This window comes from Misgurnus anguillicaudatus, chromosome 24, assembly GCF_027580225.2.
Source record: "Misgurnus anguillicaudatus chromosome 24, ASM2758022v2, whole genome shotgun sequence".
In the NCBI taxonomy this organism is placed as follows: domain Eukaryota; kingdom Metazoa; phylum Chordata; class Actinopteri; order Cypriniformes; family Cobitidae; genus Misgurnus; species Misgurnus anguillicaudatus.
Genome location: NC_073360.2, coordinates 25,983,143 through 26,000,796, shown reverse-complemented (window position 1 = coordinate 26,000,796; position 17,654 = coordinate 25,983,143). Strand labels below are relative to the sequence as shown.

At 35.3% G+C, this 17,654-nt stretch overlaps 2 protein-coding genes across 2 annotated transcripts in view; both read left to right on the top strand.

Moving 5' to 3' along the window:
• Nucleotides 1-16,071, top strand: part of ksr1b (kinase suppressor of ras 1b) — a 53,159-nt gene extending 37,088 nt beyond the window's left edge. The window contains exons 5-20 of the mRNA XM_073863298.1: nucleotides 2,081-2,223; nucleotides 2,895-2,964; nucleotides 3,053-3,141; nucleotides 3,230-3,286; nucleotides 3,367-3,476; nucleotides 3,901-4,069; nucleotides 4,464-4,505; nucleotides 7,484-7,526; nucleotides 7,742-7,800; nucleotides 8,124-8,535; nucleotides 9,120-9,210; nucleotides 10,226-10,364; nucleotides 10,444-10,570; nucleotides 11,015-11,156; nucleotides 13,210-13,343; nucleotides 15,074-16,071. Of these exons, the coding sequence (XP_073719399.1) occupies nucleotides 2,081-2,223; nucleotides 2,895-2,964; nucleotides 3,053-3,141; nucleotides 3,230-3,286; nucleotides 3,367-3,476; nucleotides 3,901-4,069; nucleotides 4,464-4,505; nucleotides 7,484-7,526; nucleotides 7,742-7,800; nucleotides 8,124-8,535; nucleotides 9,120-9,210; nucleotides 10,226-10,364; nucleotides 10,444-10,570; nucleotides 11,015-11,156; nucleotides 13,210-13,343; nucleotides 15,074-15,221 (1,975 nt within the window). The 3' untranslated portion in view covers nucleotides 15,222-16,071. The remainder of the gene's footprint in view (nucleotides 1-2,080; nucleotides 2,224-2,894; nucleotides 2,965-3,052; nucleotides 3,142-3,229; nucleotides 3,287-3,366; nucleotides 3,477-3,900; nucleotides 4,070-4,463; nucleotides 4,506-7,483; nucleotides 7,527-7,741; nucleotides 7,801-8,123; nucleotides 8,536-9,119; nucleotides 9,211-10,225; nucleotides 10,365-10,443; nucleotides 10,571-11,014; nucleotides 11,157-13,209; nucleotides 13,344-15,073) is intronic.
• Nucleotides 16,072-16,553: 482 nt separating this feature from the next.
• Nucleotides 16,554-17,654, top strand: part of LOC129438189 (galectin-5-like) — a 68,093-nt gene continuing 66,992 nt past the window's right edge. Inside the window, exons 1-2 of the mRNA XM_055196823.2 lie at nucleotides 16,554-16,681; nucleotides 17,494-17,520. Of these exons, the coding sequence (XP_055052798.2) occupies nucleotides 16,649-16,681; nucleotides 17,494-17,520 (60 nt within the window). The 5' untranslated portion in view covers nucleotides 16,554-16,648. The remainder of the gene's footprint in view (nucleotides 16,682-17,493; nucleotides 17,521-17,654) is intronic.

Below are 17,654 nucleotides of genomic sequence, written 5' to 3'. Positions count from 1 at the left end.
CTAGAAACACTTTGTATGACATTGTTCAGTCATGCACTTTTGCACTGAGGTGATGGGAATGAAATGTTTCCTTTTAAAGGGTGTGGCTTTTTAGAGATATTATCGGAAAATTGAGGAGTGCCTCCTAAAACTATTTTTTTTTAAAGTGCCGGGGGTAGCAGCAGTGGTACAGACTTGAAAATTAGGCAGATGCGTGACCACGTCCAGGCTTAAGTCTTACAATCTATTAGATGAAATACTTACTCATCGACCAATAACACGTCAACGTCTATATAGTAGTATGAAAATTGGTACTATGAATGAATTACGGACATAACACATCCGCAATGTTGATGCATCCTGTGACATATGTCGTCGTCATGAAAACAGGTGAGCCGTTAACTTGGATGCTGTTAGACAAGCGTAATATAACCACAAGGAACAACGGTTTTCCTTATCTATTTACATTCGAATTGAGCCGTGTTATCGATTTTTGACATTTTTTAAATATGATGACGCCTCTCCTTCTTCTTCTTTGGGTGATTCCTCCCCAAGGACTTACGGGATAGTAAAGTGTCAAGTAAATGCACACTTCAAAATCTTGCCAAAAGCAGTAGGTCATCAAGGTACTTTTTGCGTAACGTTTGTTAAATACTCTGAATCTGGACATACTACTTGCCTCACCTACTGATTTTCGCCTACAATAAAGTATGGAAGTAGGCTATTTCGGGCACAGTGGCTTTTTTGTATTCTGCTAGTTGCAGAAATGCAGACCCCATTTTAACTTTTTTTAGGTTGTTGAGTTCATTTCATTTGTTTAAATCTTTATTGTGTTTTACTGACTCTTTGGAAAGCAGATTTTCCGTCATTTATTGCACAACATTTGCTTTGTGTAAGAATATGTTGCCTAACTCAGCAGCAGTTTGGAAAGCTTTCTGCCCTGCAGGTACAAATATTATAAGTGGCTTCATCAGGAAATCTTCCTTAAACACAATGTTCTTCATTTACTTTGTTGAAGTTCATACATGCAGGGCTCAACAACCTATTTTGACCTGTTCAAATTAGATTTGTTCTGAATAAAATGCGACATTACACTGAAAAAAAATGATTCATTGAATTTAATAAATTTTTTTAAAGGTAAGTGGTTGCAATCAATTAATTTAAGCTACATTTAAACAAAATTTTTATATTTTATTTTACGTTACCAATCTTTTTTGTTTAAATGTAGCTTAAATAAATTGATTGCAACCACTTACCTTAAAAAAATGGATTAAATTCAATGAATCATTTTTTTCAGTGTATCCCTGACCAAGGGCCCTGGATTGTATTCTTGTAAAATAAATGGACTCCGCCCCTTCATGTAGCCCAGTGTTTCCCATCAGAATAAAGCTGAGGTCAGATCGGATCTCAGACTCGTTGGCGTCCTGCGCTTGATCTTTCCCGCTCCTCATCTCCGTCACTGATCCAGTAAATGTCTTGAATGCGTGTGAACTGAAATCTATTGCACAAACTTCCAGCCCTTGAAACTGCAAGCCTGCATTTTTCTATCACATTTTTGAAATGCAGGTCACACCACATTTAGTCCAAAAATGTAGGCGATGCTAATGCTTGTTTACTGAGGACTTCATGCTGCAATAAACAAAGAAATTATTCTTTTGTAGATGCCGGGTAGATTTTTTTAAAATAAACATCAACTTTAGATTAAAACTTTGTTTTTTTGGCCTTTATTTAGATAGTATAGTGGAGCGTAGACAGGAAAGTGTTGGGTGGAGATAGGGGAGCGGGACTGGCAAAGGAGACGGGAATTGAACTCGGTTCATCCTGAGCACACTGGTGCTATATGTCGGCACACTAACCACGGGGATATCGGCGCCAACATTAAAACTTAAATGATTATGAGGTAACGGTGTATGCTTTAGATTCTATGACTGAAAATCACTATGGATCAGTACTTTAATAGGTTTTGTATTTGTTTTTATAATACAATATTTGATTCTTAACAATTATAAAAGTGAATTTACAAATTCCAGAGTATTTTATACAGTACAGTAATCCAAGAGACCCAGATACTAGATGCAGTCTTGTCTCTTCTGCCCTGTAGGAGCGGGAAGAAAACCAACCCGACGCTGAACATGCTGGTAAATGGTGGTATGAGCGTCTGGGACGACTCGCTGTCACGGTCACCACTGCTGTCTGCACGATCGCCCTACATCCTACCAAACACCCCCACTCACCTAGGAGGAAGTAAGTCTTATTTAGCCCAAATCAAAGATTATTTGTCTCAATGTCTTTTGTGTAAGGTTGCAGTCTATATAGTTCTTCTTCCTGTTTTGTGAGCCCCATTCACTTCCATAGTATTCTTTTTCTACTATGGAAGTGAATGGGGCTCACGAACGGTTTGGTTACAAACATTCCTTAAAATATCTTCCTTCATGTTCATTAGAATAAATACATTTATACAGGTTTGTAACAACATGAGAATGAGTAAATGATGAAAGAAATAACATTTTTGGGTTAGCTATCTGATCATGACTTAATGGGACACTCCACTTTAAAAAAAAAAATGCTCATTTGCCAGATCCACTAGAGTTAAACATTTGATTTTTACAGTTTTTGTAATCCATTCAGCTGATCTCTAGGTCTGGCGCTACTACTTTTAGCATAGCTTAGCACAATCCATTGAATCTGATTAGACCATTAGCAAGATTCGATATTTTTTCTTTTTAAAACTTGACTCTTCTGTAGTTACATTGTGTACAAAGCTGACAGAAAATTAAAATTGCGATTAAAATTTGAGCATATTTTCAAAAAAAGTGGAGTGTCCCTTTAAGAGAGCCATCATGTGACACCTGCAAGTTCTGGTACACTTTATTTCAAAAAATGTTCCCTCTTTTTTGTGTGTTTTTATTATATAGATAACGTTGTAACACATGGAAGCTCTCCACTGTTTTTAAGAAAGGGTATTCGTCTTGAAGTCACACACAGGTATGAATACTCATCAATTTGTAAAATTTTATATGTTACATATGTTTACAACACAACCGAACATGCCTTTTCTGCTTTTACGCAAAAGGTTTTCCACCAAGTCCTGGTTGTCTCAGATGTGCCAGGTGTGCAAGAAGAACATGATTTTTGGTGTTAAATGTAAACATTGCAAAGTAAGGAAACATAATAATTTTTCTTGGAAACCACATAAAATACCCAAGTATCTCCCTGTTATAATAATTGCTCTCATCCTTTTTTAGAGTAAAGTGCCACAATAGATGTACCAAAGAAGCTCCTAAGTGTGGAATTTCGTTTGATTCATGTAAGAATTCACCATACAAACCACAAAATATTAGCAGTTAATCTGTAGATGACCTAAATGTCCTTCGTCTGTTTCTTCATTACCAAAGATAAGGAGAACAGAATCGGTTCCTTCAGGTATCAACAACCAGGTGGAGAAACTGACCGAGTCTCAGCAGTATGGGACATTACCAAAGGCAATAAACAAAAAGGTATTAACAAATCACTAAATGAAAACTATGTACTGTGTCATTTGTGACCCTGGACCACAGTAGTTGTTATAAGTAGCATTTTAGCAATAGCCAATAATACATTATCAGTATAATAATTTTTCTTTTATGCCAAAATCATTAGGATTTTAAGTAAAGATCATGTTCCATGAAGATATTTTGTATCAAAAAATGATTTATCATTACTAATATGTGTTGGTAGGACTTCATCTGGACAACTTTAAAGCTACTCAATATTTTTTGCATCCATTTTTTAGCTGTATCTTGGCAAAATATTGTCACAAACCATACATCAATGGAATGCTTATTCAGCTTTATATGATGTATTATGTATATAAAAAATAAAAAAGTTTTTAAATCCATGTAAGGTTTCATTTTATTAATATTTTGAATTATATACCTTCAGGACCACCCTGCATCACTGAGTCACATGGACTGCAGTAGTACCCCCTCCTCCACCACATCCTCCACCCCCTCTTCACCTGCCCCCTTCAGTCAGAGTAACCCCCCAAGCGCTACCCCACCACCCAACCCCTCCCCTAAGGGTCACATTGACAGTCGCTTTCATTTCCCAGGTCAGTCTTGTTTTTGTAACTCAATTTGGTAGAGCATTGCATTAGCAGTCATGGGTTTGACTCCAAGGGAATACACATGTATACATTTAATGCACTGTACTGTACGTTGGATAAAAGTGTTTGCTAGATGCATCAATGCAAACATATTATTTACCCAGATAACATGGGATATTGTTTTAAATCAATCCCAGCATGCCACTCTTGTCTGTCCTTCAGTGCTTCGTAATACATGTCTACTAACCTAACTGACCTCTCTAAACAGCACTCTCTGAAGCAAACGTTTTGCAACTTCTGCTGATGCTTAACTTGTAGGTGAAACTAAACAACTAGGACTGCTTGTGTAACCAAGTCTTTCTTGTTTCATTGTGTGTTGCTGACAATATTTGCACATTAGCTGCCTACTACTTTCAGCAAAGACAACAATTTGTCTTCCCCGGTGAGTTAACTATCCTCCTCCCCAAAAAAACTATTTTTATTTACCCTTCAGCTGTGGTGTATTTATTCCTTGTTGTCACTGACATTCTCTGACAGCTCATTTCATAAATGCCTCAGCTTTTGTGAAGCCACAATTTAATAAGATTGTTGCAAATAGTGTGCTTGTTGTGCCTCCTGCTGGTCATCTTTGGAAATTACTTTGTGTATTTCGCTCTGTGTTTGCCTCTTTTGTTGTGACTACAAAACATTATACAACACTAACACAGACATTTTCCAGTTATATCATTTTAAAGGTGCATTAAGTATCGTTTTGGTTTGTTTCACTACATACAGTAAAAAATGCAGCATGAAGTTAAAACAACTTTAACAAGTCAATTCAACCTACTATATTAAGTTTTGATTTGTTTTTACAAGTTGAAATTGTTTGACTTAATTTGTTAAATTAAAGTAACATAAAAATATATGTAGATTTGATATAATTTTTTTACAGTGCAACATGATAGTGATGTTGGTCAACTGGTACCAAAATCATGAGGTCATTACAGTGATATACTGTAGTGAGCACAGGGCTCCAGACTAACTTTTTTCACTAGGAGCACAGTGGCCCCCAACTGAAAATTTTAGGGGCGCAACCAGAAAATTTAGGGGCACACACCGTAAATCAGTATGCTAACCAAATAATCACATTTCTACTAATTTCCACTGTATTACTAATAAATACTTTGATGATGGATGCAGAAAGTACAATGTGCTGTTTCAAATTCAGTGTCACACACAAAAAAAGGGTCAAATTTACTGGTTGCACATGTGCGACTGGATGTAAAATTCAGTGGCACACTTTTAAATTTTGGTGGCAGTCTGGAGCCCTGGAGCAGTATTCTGCTAGATCAACATGTGTAAATATAATGGTTTAAATACCTCACAATAAGGTTGTATTTGTTAACATTGTTAAATGTGTTAGCTAACATGAACTAACAATGTGCAATCATCCATTATTGTTAATGTTAGTTAATGCTAGGGTTGCAAAGCTTGGGAATTTTTCAAATATTCCAAGTTGGAACTTTAAGGAATTAAAAGAAATTATTTGTATATTTAATTAATTTATACACACTGTATACAAACAGTATAGCTTCATCGACAATTGACTCTTCGACTTTGTAATTTACATGGAAAGTTTCCAAAACTCATGTTAGTTCATTGTGCATTAAAGGAACAGTATGTAAGAAATTTATATCAATTAATCATAAAATGGCCCTGATGTGTCACTAAACATTAAGAAATCATTTTCATTTTAAATACTTATATCACTGACAACAGTGGTCCGGCCAGCATATTTTCATTTAAATAGTGGAGTAGCAGCCCTCAACTGATGTTTATGTTGTCATTTTGTGTATTGGCCACCAGTTGTGTGATTGCAGTACCTGTTTTAGCCACAAGTTTTGTGATTGCAATACCAGTTTTGGCCACAATCCTACATACTGTTCCTTTAACTAATGTTAAAAGTTACAGCTTTAAAAATGTATAAATAAATGCTGAAAACAACATGAACTAAGATTAATAAATGTTTTAGAAGTATCACTCTTTGTTAGTTCATGTTAGCTAATGCATTAACTATTAACAAATACAACCTTATTGTAAAGTAATATCAAAATAGCATTAAAGGGGTCATGGCATGAAAATCTGATTATTTTCATGTTTAAGTGCTATGATTGGGTCTCCAGTGCTTCTATCAACCTAGAAAATTTGAAAAAGATCAACCCAGTAACTTAGTTTTGGTAAACCATTCTCTACAAGCACATGAGAAAATAGGTAATTGAAATTTGGCTCTCCTTATGATGTCATAAGGAGCTCTTATTATAATAATACCACCCCTTAATCTGCACTATCCATTCACAGCACTGCCATTTAGTGCAGAGAAAAGGAGAGAGAGAAAATAATTCACAACACAATTGAGTTTCAATTGCAACAAACTCATTTGCATTTCAAAGGACACACCCAAAACTGCACACACCTACAAAGTGGCAATTTTAACATGATATAATAAATTATCTGGGGGGTATTTTGAGCTAAAACTTCACATATGTGCTCTGGGGACACCAAAGATTTATTCGACATTTTAAAAAAGTTTTGTGCCATGGCCCCTTTAAACACTTTAAAGGTGCCAACGAAATAATTTGTTAAATTGTTTTTTTGATTTTACATAGAAGGTATGTTACTTTATTAAGTGCAAAAATGATCCAGAAACGTTTTGAAATGTTCATTTACAACCCTAGGATTTGTCCTTTGAATGCAATGGTCTATTTTTGCCCTATTTGGAAGGGTCATGAATAATAATATTGATCTCTGCTCTGATTGGCTCTGCTCTGCGGCTCATGCCAGTAGCTCACATTAGTAAACATTTTAACATCTTTGTATTTAATTTAATGTGTAATTTAATCTTTGGGCATACATCTCGACTGTACCGTCACAGTTGGTGCAATGTTGAGATTGGCCTGTTTTCCGGTGGTCTTTTGGACAGAGGTGGGTAGAGTACCCAAAATCTGTACTCAAGTAAAAGTACAAGTAATTATACAAAAATGTACTCAAGTAAAAGTAACCCCACCTCTGCTTTTGGATGCATGAGGTTTACAAAAAAATGAGGAAAAAACGCGTTTAAGGCTCACAATATGTCATCACCACGTACAGAGCTCTTATTATTCATATACGCCTAGGTAAATATGTTACTTTTATTTTATGGCACCTTTAAACATATGTTTAACACACCCATTCTTTTGTTTCATTTGTTTAGGTACAGTTTATCAAGTGATAAAAGTCACTTGGTGCACCTTTAAATAAATCTTAACATCTTAAAAACTAACACACGTTAAAGATTCAACACACTTCTCAAAAGGTTTAGATGGAAAACGGATTAAACTCAATAACATCTTCTCTGTTTATACAATCACAAACTGAAGAAAAATCATTGTTTATTTTTGACAGAGATATCCGGTTCAACACATTCAGACGGATGTAACAACACAGGGTAAGATGAAACATCCTAAAGCTTGTGTTTGCTAGTGTTTTGACCCAAAACATTTAAAAAAAGTGAACTGTTGAAGTGCCCTAATGTTTATGAATGAGTCATGTACAACAAATCATGTGAAAATTTTGTGGTATTATACTGACCTCTAGTGAAACAAGAAGTGATTTCATAACTAGTTTGCATTAAAAGTCTATTATTTGCTTTTCTCGATATAGAGAGACAGACCAGGTGGACGGTCACATCAACCAGGTGTCAACAGGCCAAAAGGAAGCTGAAGCTGTGGTAAGTGCTACAAGACTGTTCTTCCTCCCACAGAAATGCTGGTAATTAAAAGTGTTTGTTGGTAATTTGTGTTCCCATAGCTCGATTGAGCATTGCCATAGCAGTGCCAAAGGTCACACAAACTGGTTAAATGTATGTCACTTTGGATATAAACTGTGAAATTAAATAATCCATTAATTTTCATTTGTATTATCTTGCAAAAAAATTCTTTTACAAGCCCTGTATAATCACACTTTGCTAAAAACAGAATACCAATAAATATATTTCATAATAGCTAAACAATACATTTTTGAATAATATACTCACATTTCTCTGTGCATGAGGAATGCGATGAAGAGCAACAAGAGGAGGATGGTCAAGACCAGGAGGAATCAGGTGATGAAAGTGAAGACGACGAGCTAGACGATCTGCCCAGCTCCAGACGCTACTGGAAGGACCACATATCCCGTAAGCACAGCCAGACCAGCGTTTATCTGCAGGAGTGGGACATACCCTTCGAGCAGCTGGAGCTAGGAGAGCTCATCGGTAAAGGGCGCTGGGGTAAAGTGTGCCGAGGCCGGTGGCACGGAGAGGTGGCCGTTCGCCTGTTAGAGATCGACGGAAACAACCAGGAGCACCTGAAGCTCTTCAAGAAGGAAGTGATGAACTATCGGCAGACGCGACACGAGAACGTGGTGCTGTTTATGGGGGCCTGCATGAACCCGCCTCATCTGGCCATCATCACCAGGTTAACTTCACACAAGTCTCTTAATGTTTTAGTGATTTTAAATAAATGTGGGTATGTTGGGTATACAGTATAAGGAAAAAATGTATATGTGGGGTTTAAAATTTTCAAATATGTACTGGAGTGTATTGGTGTGTCTGAAATAGATCCTTATCCCCTTTAAGTTAACTAAGCATTACATTCGCAAGTCATAAGCATATTACAACAATTTACCATTAACTAAGTATAATAGTAAACTTTATAATTGTTAATATTCTGAAACAAGACAGTCATCATGATGTATGTAGTCTACAAATGCGACCTCAGAAGGATGTAGCCGTCTGATCGAGAAACAGCCAGTGTGGCACGTCCTACATGAACTCCCACGTCTCGACGTAAGATGGGGCCCGCAGCAATAGTGTCCGAATTTACTCACTCGCTTTCATTCCCTCATACAAGTGGACTATATTAGTGAACTAATGTAGGGTATAGTGAATAAGGGGATAGGGGGCTATTTCGGCGACAGCATATGACAGATAATATAAACGTGTTTGTGTGTGCCTCAGAATGTGTTGTAATTGTTTTTTATTTATGTTTATCTACCGCAGCTTTTGTAAAGGACGAACGCTGTACTCGGTTGTCAGAGACTCTAAACTCGACATCAACAAGATACGACAAATTGCTCAGGAAATCGTAAAGGTCAGTTTAGCTGTCCAAGTTGTCTTTTGTAATTCTTTTCCCTGCTTTTTCCTTTTTGAAAATATGCTAAACATTTGATTTTTACTGTTTTGGAATTTATTTAGCTGATCTCCGAGTCTGGCGGTTCCACTTTTAGCATAGCTTAGCATAATCCATTGAATCTGATTAGACCATTAGCATTGTTAGCAAGAGTTTCAATATTTTTCTTATTTAAAACTTTATTCTTCCGATATTACGCAGTGCCCGAAAATAGTCCCCTGCTATTGAAAGTTACCAAGGGGACTATTTTGGGGCAGTGCGTAATATCATTGCGCCTCCTGCAGCCATGGTACCACAGCAAAGTCCTTGATTATTACGCCCGAATGAGAATATAGTTCCTAACCATGTCTGCCTAGAAAATAGCTACTTTTAATTTTCTGTCGGTCTTATTACACGATGTAACTACAGAAGAGTCAAGTTTTAAATAGGGAAAATATCGAAATTATTTGGGTTTTTTTTTTTTTGAGTGCGATGCTAGTGGTCTAATCAGATTCAATGGATTATGCTAAGCTATGCTAAAAGTGCTAGCGCGAGACCCGGAGATCATCTGAATTGGTTCCACCACGGTAAACATCAAACATTTAACTCTAGTTGAGCTGGCAAATGAGCCTATTTTCAAAAAAGTGGAGTGTCCCTTTAATATTTGTCATCTTCGTCAATCATCATAATGTAAACTTGCTCTGCCTCTGAAATGACTTCTGTTTTTTGCTGATGTCTGCTCTTCCCACGTCATATAAAAACCACAGGTTAGGTGAATTTGAGATGCCAAATTGTCCTTTCCCAACTTGTGTGTGGATTAACTTGTATCAATGTAGATTAACCAGTTTTTGCCATGAATATCGCCCCATATTTGCTGGAATGGGGTTAAGAAATAAATAAAACAAACAATGTCTTCATTCACTCTGCAATGTGTCACATTTACAGTGGAAGCAATGGGTTATGAAATGTAATTTATTTTTGTTAATTTTTTTAACAGGGAATGGGCTACCTCCACGCAAAGGGAATCGTGCACAAAGATCTGAAGTCAAAAAACGTGTTTTACGATTCAAACAAAGTGGTCATCACAGATTTTGGCTTGTTTGGGATGTCTGGTGTTGTGCAAGAAGACAGGAGAGCACAGGCATGAATTCATCAACAGTAAATTAATCTCGCGTTTCATTCAAATCCTCATGAATGTGTTTGTGTACAGGAGAGAGAATGAACTGAAACTTCCTCGAGGATGGATTTATTATCTTGCTCCTGAGATCGTGCGGAAGATGACACCAGGAAAACACGAAGACTGTTTGCCATTTTCAAACGCTGCTGACGTTTATGCTTTTGGGTAAAAAACACATCTCTGTCTTTCTGTCATGACTCATACATGTGACTCTGTCTGTGAAATCCAGGCTAAAGTCTCGTAATGTGATTATTGAGATCAGGAGCATCAAATTTGTGTTTAGTCACTGATTTCACTTTCATTACAAAAGGTTATATTTTCACAGAACGTTCTTTATCTCATATAGGATGATTTTATGTAGAAAACACATGATCTTAGCTGGGTTTTCATGACTGGGTCACATATTTGATCTGTTTCCTTGTTTGCTTTGTTTAAAACATAAGATAATGAGTCTGGTGTTACTGTATGTCATTAAAGAAAGTAAATAATTCAATTTATTTTTCAATTTTTACTTTATTTGTACAATATACTTGTATAGGTTCTAATATGACAGTATTTTATGCAGCCCAGTGCTTACATTGATTCTTTGAATGTATTTATTCGTCTTAGCACTATCTGGTATGAGCTCCAAGCCAAAGACTGGCCCATTACAAACCAACCGGCTGAGGCTTTGACGTGGATGCTAGGAAGTGGGGAAGGAATCAAAAGGTTATTGGCCCAGAAGGGCACCAGCTTGGGCAAGGAGGTCACGGTAAGTCTTGTCCAGATACTGTGTTTGGGGGGGGGCAATTAAAGAAAAACTGTTAATTCTGTAACTTTGATATCTTCAATATCTTAATATCTTCAATAATACTAAATAAGGCCATGTCAAAGACTGAAATCAAATTTTGATGCTTTTAACTCTTTCCCTGCCAGTGTTTTTTTTTTTTTTTTAATGCCAGCACCAACATTTTTTATGATTTTCAAAAATTTTAATGGCTTCCAGAAAATTTTCTTTTAATAAACATACAATATATCAAATTAATAAATAAAATAAATCTCTGCTTTCAAACAAATAAACAAACAAACAAAAATTGATTTATCCTAACTTCTTTTGTTCTCTTTTTATCATCTCTCAAATATTGGTAGGTTTCTTTAAAAATAAAAAATTTTGAGCAAAAAGCTGAGATAATTGCATTTTTGTAAAGGACTTTTGATCAGATTTAGAGTGACTGTTTGCCCTAAGGGAATACTTCCGGGTTTTATAAGTTGGGTAAGAACACCACCTGGTGGATAATAGTGGAATAATTGCCGGGAAAAAACTCGTCATTTGCAGGGAAGCTTTTCTCTAAATTGACGAGTTAACTCATCCATGGCGGGGAAAGAGTTAATGTCATATTTGATTATGAGATTTTATCATGGATTTCACTGACAAGGTCACAATTGGTGTTATACCAGATTTTTTATCAATTATTTCTAATTTAGAGTAGAGGTCAAACGATGGTGGATTTTACAGATAACTAGGATGGTCCGTATTTGCCGATAACCGATTAATCGACCGATACTTCTTAAAATGGATACTTGATAAAAACACAACACGTTACACTCAAAGGGAATTTATTAAAAAATGAATAATACAACAATACTGAACCATGAAAATGCGCTAAATGAAATAAATGTATAAATAAAAATATATTAATTATATGAGTGTATTGCAGTTATAATAAAAAATAGATTTTTATTTGTTGGATATGTTAATGTAGTCGACAGCCGCATATTGTTTGCTTTCTTAACTTAAAATATGCAGCTTAGCCAGTTAAACCATGGATAAAAGTAACCAGCTGTATGTCATACCATGCAGGTAGCACTTTATTTTACAGTACATGTTGTGTGTATAAATATGTTGTGCTTACAAACAAATGTGTGGTACTTACTTTTGAGTATCTACATGGTAATTAAATGGTATCATTACTGTACTTACCAGTGGAACATACTAGGTAGTTATTATTTAACTCTAGATAAGTACTGGGTGATACCAGATACATAATTATAGTGTAGCTATACTGTAACTAAGGAGAAACACTACTGTACTTACAAATGAATGTACAATATAAGTATTTAGTACTTACAGGCAAGTGTGGGTTAATGACAGGTACTTATAGTGTATGTATGCTGTAACTAACAAGAAACACTACTGTACTTACAAATTAATGTACAATATAAGTATTTAGTACTTACAGGCCAGTGTGGGTGTATGACAGGTACTTATAGTGTAGGTATACTGTAACTAACAAGAAACACTGTACTTACAAATTGTATGTACGTGGTATGTGTGTAGTCTATCCATAATTTAGATTATTGATTTGTACCTTAATAGATGATTGGGTGCTCTTAAGATGATATTCACACTAACATCTCTAACACTTCCATACCGTATTGTCCAGAATATAAGCATTAATAATGCATTTGGTGCTTATCATATGGCATACAGTACCATATGGAGTCCATCTGGTTAGACTAGACTGTCCATCGCATTGTGAAAACCAGGTAGCCTATCAATATTTCATTAATAGTAGAAGTCTGCTTTACTGTAAACGACTGTAGTTTATCAGGTTGCTTCAGTCAAAATGAACTTATTTATGTGTATTTGGTGCCACCTACCGTATTTGACTTGTATATTCTTGTAGAGCTTGAATATAAGACACATTTTTTTATTTAGAAGCATTTTCATGAAAAAAGTTATTTTATATTTGGGACAATACAGTAGTCGGAAGTCTATATACGGTGTATACATGATCTAATTAGCCATTGTCCTCATTCTGTAGGAGATCCTGTCAGCCTGCTGGTCCTATGTGTTTGAGGACAGACCGACATTCACTCAGCTGTCGGATTTACTAGAAAAGCTTCCTAAACTCAACCGCAGACTTTCGCACCCTGGACACTTCTGGAAGCCGGAGGAGTATGTATCTTAGTCTGAAACGCTGGCATGGTGCAGACTTATTACCCATTTTCCCATTAAAGAGGAGAAAAGAGCAAGCTCTTCAGTGGGGTCATTGAGGGAGCATGGAAACTAACCGACTGCTTTGGTTTGACCTGACATTTGCATTTTTTTATTCTGAGCCTTTTTAACCATCCTAATTTTACACCGTCAGATTTTTATTTCAACGCGTGTTGTAAGGACGCTGTGCATGGAATCAACAAGACGGGTGCTGTGTCATTTATTTTGTGAAATGTTATGTCTTACGCTGCATGCAGTAAATGACTGTATGCGCCAAGTGAATGTGAGTGTGTTTGTTACGTTTTTGCCTGTATGAGTGAACAGATTGGCAGTGTGTAAATGCTCTTATTTATCATTTAACTATTAAAGGTTATGTTCTGCATATGAGTAGTTATAACCTGTTACACTTTGAGGGGGTCCATATGGCCCAATTTGTGGCCCATGGTTAGTCACAGGCCTTTTCTAGGCTCTGCATTTGCTAGACTGCTGTAAAGCAAGCAAGCAATATTAGATTGAAACACACAAAAATATTTTTTTATATATATACACTCAGAATAAAGGTACAAAAGTTGTCACTGGGAAGGTACCTTTTAAAAAGTCCTAATGTATACCATTTTGGTACCTCTAAGGTATCAATGTGTACGTTTAAGGTACCAATATGCACCTTTTAGGTACAAAAGTGTACTTTTTGAAAAGGTTACACCCCAGTGACAACTTTTGTACCTTCTTAAATCTTTTCTTCTAAGATTATAATTATTGTGCAAAAGCCTTAGGCTACCACCTGCTTTGTTGTTTTTATTGACCATCCATATTTATTTTTGCTCTCTATTTTAAGATACAAACAGAACATATGTGCACAAAATAAAATAAAAAAGCAGACAAAATTGCTTCTTTAGGTAAATGATGGTATTTAGGGTGACCTATTGACACTAAAACACATCAGTTTCAATATAAGAAGTCCTGAAGTCATTAGATTAGAAATTAGGATTTCATTTTCAATACTTCACACTTTAGCTTTTTCTTATTTAGTTTTTTAAAAACTTGCACATAAATTATATTTTAGGACAGCGTTCCAAAAAAAACAAACACATTTTAAAATAATTATATATGGTCACTAATGATATAGCAAAAACAACAAATCTAATGGTTAGGGTGACCATGCGTGCCATTTTTCCTGGCCAGGATTTCGGGTGCGTTTTCCAGAAGTCGTATTTGTCGATCGCATACGTCATCGAGATTTATTATTTCAAGGTAATAATAAATCAACAACGATTGTACTGTATATGTTTTAACTGAAATGTCAGAACCTCAATGACGTATGCGGTCGACCGAAAGACGCACCCGAAATCCTGTCCAGGACACGTCCCGGGACATTGGCACTTATGGTGACCCTACTAATGGTGTACAATGTATTACAATACAGACACAATGTAAATCAAAAGAAAAAGAGAAGGAAAACATGTCTTAATGTCTATGTTTTGTCTCCTCCCCTTATCTGTGTGTCTGTCTCTGCATTGGGATTGGGCAAAACCACACATCTCCTGTTCCTGTCTCTATCCTGATGTCACAACCTTTATCATTTTCACTTCAATCCTGTCCACATCTTCAATGCTCTCCCTCTTATGGTCCATTACTCTTTACCTTTGAACATACTGTCCTTTCTTCTGTTTGCTGATTGGCTGAATGTGCAGCGATTGGCATCACCACTGTTTGCGTGAGCACTGCAGTCAGGGTCTCCGCTCTCGCTGTCCTTACATCTACAAATATGACGATTTGAACACATCTGCTATTAACAATAACTTGCCTGTTTTATTTAAAGAAAACAAAGTAAACCCATGATAAAGAGTGTCTTACAGATCATTACAATATTTATGTTCATATTTTGAATGTGTTTGTAAATGTAAAATATGCTGGCACTTTAATTCAGTTAGCAGATTTCCATTCTGTGATGTCTCATTTTCATCTGTGAATAGACTGAGAGCTTTCCTGATGTCTGATTGGATCAGAAATACATTGCCATGAGTGATATTGATGCAACTCATTGTCCTCCATAGTGCTCTTATGGTAATGAACTGTATTGTATTTCTACATTTGTCTAAACATCTAATCTGGCCAGAGTCAAGATGTTTATTTTGAATTCTCAGAATCAGGACTAAGTTATAAAAATAATTTTTTAGATGGTAATCAAACCTCATCAAAAACTGAGGATCCTGAAAAGATGTAATATATACAGCAAGACAAGTACAAGCAAGTCTAATACCTCTCTTTTGAGTTTATGTGTGTGTGCGTGTGTCAGAATAAGTGTGTGAGCCTTCAAAGTTTTTGGGTGATTTATTTGTGGTGTTATGAACAACGAGAGAACTTTATGTGAAAGGTTGCGGTGAATGTTTGCAAAACGACAGACAACTTAAAATGAATATGGAAAAACTTTATTTATTTTACAGCTAAAATTTCTTATTTTATTTGTACAAAATTTTATATGTTTTCATTGAAATATTTTCAAAGGTACTTTACTCCTGTTGTACAGCCCTTGATATAAAAAGTATCGCAAACTTAAAATGTACATTTCTAGGATGAGATTGTGTTTTTAATGTATGAAATCATATTTTTGTAAAGCTTGTGACCACTTATCTGTAGCAATGTTGTTTTAACTTTGAAAAACATTAAACAAAACATTTTTTCACCTTCATGATAGCGGCTGTGAGATTAATTTTATTTATTTGTTGTGTTTTTAATTTTTTGTTTTGCAACACATCTCTTCTCCTTGCACTTTGGTCAGAGATTGTATCAGAGGTCACATGACTGTCATATGGTTATTGATACATATTTACCACTTCATTACACAAGAGATCATGCTGATCAAATGGGGAAATGTAAGCATCATCATAAAGCATGAAATGCTTTTTTTTAGAAAGGTTTGCTAATAATGGCAAGTTGCATCTGTTTGGTTTGCCTTTTTAAACCCTTTAGTTTTAAACTTTCTTTTTTTAACCTTTATTTTTATTACCTACTTTAAAATAGGTAATAAAAAAATCTATTAAATATGTTAACTTTTATTATTACAATCATATTACACCCAGAAAACCATTGCTGGTTATTTATTAAAGCAGTGTATGTAGTTTCCTCTTTTTATGGAGAAACCTGAAACCATCTGTGGGTGGTTCTTCTTTAATCATTACCTTGTGCTCTTTACATCATATCATCACTTTGGTGATCAGTCTTGAATAGCTGTAGCTGAAGGTCTACGTACTATAAGAACTGTCAGAATGGCATTTAATCAACAGCCGTTTAACAACCCGGTAAGAAACCTTTTTTTTTGTTTATAGAAATAATTTCTTTAATAATGCAATATTTTACTGTTAAATCAGCAAAGGACTTCTCATATATATTTATTAGTCTGTAACTGAGTTCTCAGTACACTCCCAGAACCGTTTTGAAACCGAAGGGTTTTCAGATTTGGCCAAAAATGGTTTATCTATAATAGTGTATAATAACACTTTTGTTCTACAGTAATTGTGAACAATCTATTATTTTACTTTTTGTATTTGTTTAAACATAATGCTTAATGGCACTTATATAATGGATATATTCTTTCATTTTTAAGTTTCATAGTTGGGCTACTGTTTTATCACGATGATGCACTGTAGAAAAGTCCTTAGAAATTGCAGCTGGGTTGTCGGTAATTTACAGTAGATTTAAATTTGTTTTTAACTGGCAACATTTTGTTCAAAGTTAAATGAACATTAAACATTTACAAGTATTTGTCTTTATAGAGTAAAACTGAAAAAAAACAGCATCAAGCAAAACATTCTGGTAAACAAAATCTGAAGCAAAAACAGAAAAAGGTTGATGATGACTTCTGGTTCCCAGAATGCTTTGCATGAGGCTGTTATTGTATAGTTTTATTCTGTAAAGATAAAGACTTGTTAATATATAAAATTTATTTAACTTTGAACAAATTCTTGCCAGTAAATAAATAAATGTAAATCTACGGTAAATTACCGGCAACCCAGCTGCAATAACATTGTAATTTCTACGGATTTTTTTACAGTGTGTGTTTGAAAGTATATTTTAGTGTATTTTAGTAATATGGTCAACTTTCTCTTGGCAGGCTTTTCCTCCACAGCCAGGTTTTCCTGTAAGTATTGTAAAATTACAGAAAAAAATGACTGTATTTTTGTATCACGGAAAAATTCTGTAATTTATTGTGCCCATTATTTTACAGTATTTTTCCGGCACCCCAGCTGCTGAAATTTTACAGTTTTGTACGAT